Source organism: Ovis canadensis, chromosome 5 (assembly GCF_042477335.2).
Source record: "Ovis canadensis isolate MfBH-ARS-UI-01 breed Bighorn chromosome 5, ARS-UI_OviCan_v2, whole genome shotgun sequence".
Lineage (NCBI taxonomy): Eukaryota > Metazoa > Chordata > Mammalia > Artiodactyla > Bovidae > Ovis > Ovis canadensis.
In genome coordinates this window covers 55,151,329-55,154,803 of record NC_091249.1, presented here as the reverse complement: position 1 = coordinate 55,154,803, position 3,475 = coordinate 55,151,329, and the positions used below count along the sequence as shown (strand labels likewise).

Below are 3,475 nucleotides of genomic sequence, written 5' to 3'. Positions count from 1 at the left end.
TGACTTGTTGCAGTCCATGGGGCTGCAAAGAGTCAGAAATGACTGAGCAACTGAATTGAACTGATAATGCGTTATATGCTGTTTACTCTAAATTTAGAGTAATTGGTAATTGGATGATGACAAGATAAGTTAAAAGATATTCATATTTGATACACAGTGGATTTAAATTATTTTAATGTATTTAGTATATTTACTTTAATATGTTAAATTTAATTTAATATATAAAATATATATTTTTACATACTCCCTGTTCATTTCAGTGTAAATCTATGCTTAATTTGGTCTTTATAGTTTCCTGATATCTCCACTGCCTTTTTAACTCATGTCTGTTCATTTGCTGGTCCTCTCTTTGAAATGTTCTTTTGTCTCTTTGCATGTATCTGATCTTTAGTTTAGGAAAACCACTCAAATCTGAGCTTCCCATCTAGGTGCTGCAGGGCTTTCTGGGTGCAGTCATCTCATAGTTCTTGTGACTGGGAGCTCATGTCTACACAGCTCTCTCTCCACTAACAAATAAACTCCTTGAAGTAAGGGCTTGTGTTCTGGCCACTGTTGTGTCTCTCAGAAATTGCAGACTGTGTGCAACATGGATGGTACTCCATCAAGATATAATAAGCGATTAAATGATTCAAGAATCTAGGAACAGCTGCTTTTCAGAGAGTTTGACAGAATGGTGTTTGCATCATTTATATCAAATGATATTTGAAAATTATACATTTGTGACTTGACACAAATATAATATAGTTTTACAATTTAATCAAATACTTCCAAGAAATTGCCCAATTGGAAGATGAAAAAAATACCAGAAATGCTGTAGTTTAATTCAGCAGACAGCTAACGAGCTCCTCTCAGGTGACAGAGAATCTGCACTGGCTCCCTCTTATCCATGAAGATGTGGAACAGACACACAGAGGCAGAGTCACGGGCAAAGTCATCTTGATTCTGTCACACCTTAGAAAGGGCAACATTTTTTTTTTCTGTGTATCACATTTTTTATTGAATTAAAAAAAATTTAATATAAATTTATTTATTTTAATTGGAGGTTAAATGAAAATGAGGTCGCTCAGTCGTGTCCGACTCTTTGCGTCCCCATGGACTGGGGCCCATCACGTTCCTCTGTCCATGGGATTTTCCAGGCAAGAGTGCTGGAGTGGATTGCCATTTCCTTCTCCAGAGGATCTTCCCGAACCAGGGATCGAACCTGGGTCTCCTGCATTGCAGACAGACGCTTTACCATCTGAGCCACCAGGGAAGCCTAATTGGAGGTTAATTACTTTACAATATTGTATTGGTTTTGCCATACATCAACATGAATCTGCCACAGGTATACACATGTTCCCCATCCTAACCCCCCTTTCTCCTCCCTCCCTGTAAAAAAAAAAAAAAAAGAAAGGGCAACTATTTATCTAGACCTTTCAAGGGGTCAGGCCCTGGACTGGGCCAATGAATTAAATTCACTTAACATTCAAACTCCATGATGATGCTTATATTGCTAGTTCTATTTTAGTGGAGCGAAAACAAGGCAGTTGTGGCATAATCAGCTCCTCAGAGCTGCTTAGTAGCGAATCTAAGATTTAGCTGGAGGTCCTTATGGTTCTACACAGTCTCTCACACCTCCACCCCCTGAAGGCAAAAAAGAGGCTAGGATTTATAGAGATAGAAAGAGAGCTCACAGTTTGAAGCAGGTGTTAGGGCTGTCTGTGTATATTATGCCACTTAGTCTTACAAGTAACTTGATTAAGAAGTTTTTCTTTCCCTGTCTAAAAACCAATATATGTAAGCAATTGAAAAGATTTGGAAAAGCTAAAAATGTCACACAAATCATACTAAAATGATCAATAAACTTGGGATATAAGAGCAGATAAAAAGGCACTATGTGCAGTTTTCTTTATGACAGCTATCATATCACAGACAAATGGAGTACAAAGACATTGAATATAACGAGATAAATTATGATGGGTAAACAACATAGAGGAGAAATGTCACATGCATAAAAAAGAAGAAAGTGATTACTGGGCTCAGTGTTTGCAGCTCTGGAAACAGGTGACAAAGGAGAGGAGAAATAGGGAGGGGAGGAATAATATAATAAGGGAAAAATATATGGTCATCTTCAGGTTTTCTTCTTTACAACTTTTCTTAGGCTCAGCCCTGACTGCATCCTGCTCCTCAGAGCCCCTGTGACATCCTTATTCCGGAGGCTGTAAATGAGGGGGTTCAGCACAGGGGTGATGATGGTATAAAAGGCTGACACCATCATGTCCTGCTCAGCTGTGTGGTAGAAACTAGGAAGCATGTAGGTGTAAATCGCAGCACCAAAGAAGAGCAGCACTACAGTCATGTGGGAGGAGCAGGTGGCAAAGGCTTTCCTGCGGCTCTCTGATGAACTCATTCTGTGGATGAGGTGCAGGATGAGGGCATATGAGCTTGAGATAACCACAATGGGGATGAGGAGCATGAGAACACAGCACAGGTACATGACCATCTTGTAGAGGGAGATGTCAGAGCAGGAGAGCTTCATCAAGGCCGGAGCCTCACAGAAGAAACTCAGGATTTTTCTGGAATGACAAAAGGGGAAGCTCATAGTGATGGGTGTGAGCAACACACCATCCACCATTCCTACGAACCAGCATCCAGACACCAGGCATTCACAGACCCTCTGGTTCATCAGCAGGGGATAATGGAGAGGTCTGCAGATGGCAGCATATCGGTCGTAGGCCATGGCAGACAGGAGAAAAAATTCAGCGCCAGCGAGGGTCAGATAGAAGAACATCTGGATCCCACAACCTGAAGGAGAGATTGTATGATCTCCTGTCATCTGGCCCAGAAGCATCTTGGGCACAGTCACAGATATGTACATGAGGTCCATGAGGGAGAGCTGGCTGATGAAGAAGTACATGGGGGTGTGCAGGCGGGGCTCCAGGCGGACAAGGATGATGAGGAGAGCGTTCCCAGCTAGGGCCATCAGGAAGAAGATGAAGGTCACAGTGTAGAAGAGGAGGGCATGTTTGGTTTCACCAAAGAGCCCCACAAGGATGAAATCAGTATTCAACGTTTGATTCTGTGAAGTTTGATTCTCTGAATATGTGGTCTTGGTTATAGTTTTCATCTGAGGAATAAATGAGTCATTGTTTTCAGATATTTCACATGCATATGATTTCTTAATCATTTTTTTCAATAAGAAAAGTACTTTGAACTATTTTTTCAAATATGAAGTTGTACTGGTATAGAGTTAAAAGCTCAGTTCTCCAAGAGGCCAGGTTGCATATTGGCCATAAGTCTAGATAGATTATGAAACAAACCTGGGGTGGGGGTGACAACTCTACAAATAGACAAATTGTTTACAGTCAGTTAATCTTATTTACTTTTCCCCCAAGCTGAGAATATAAAAGGGCTTATCTCATGGGATGATTAGAATGCTAAAGTATGAAACACAGGTTAAGTCTTTAACACAGGTTAAAGTAACACAGCTTAACAC

General features: G+C 40.6%; 1 protein-coding gene across 1 annotated transcript; it reads right to left on the bottom strand.

The window, feature by feature from the left end:
* Positions 1-2,110: 2,110 nt before the first annotated feature.
* On the bottom strand, positions 2,111-3,166 carry LOC138441596 (olfactory receptor 2T3-like). The gene has a single exon (XM_069592716.1). The coding sequence runs from the start codon at positions 3,164-3,166 to the stop codon at positions 2,111-2,113; it is 1,056 nt and encodes a 351-aa protein (XP_069448817.1).
* Positions 3,167-3,475: the final 309 nt, after the last annotated feature.

Excerpts from the sequence above, each read along its gene's own strand:
- LOC138441596 (XM_069592716.1), bottom strand. The coding sequence starts at position 3,166 with ATGATTAAGAAATCATATGCATGTGAAATATCTGAAAACAATGACTCA.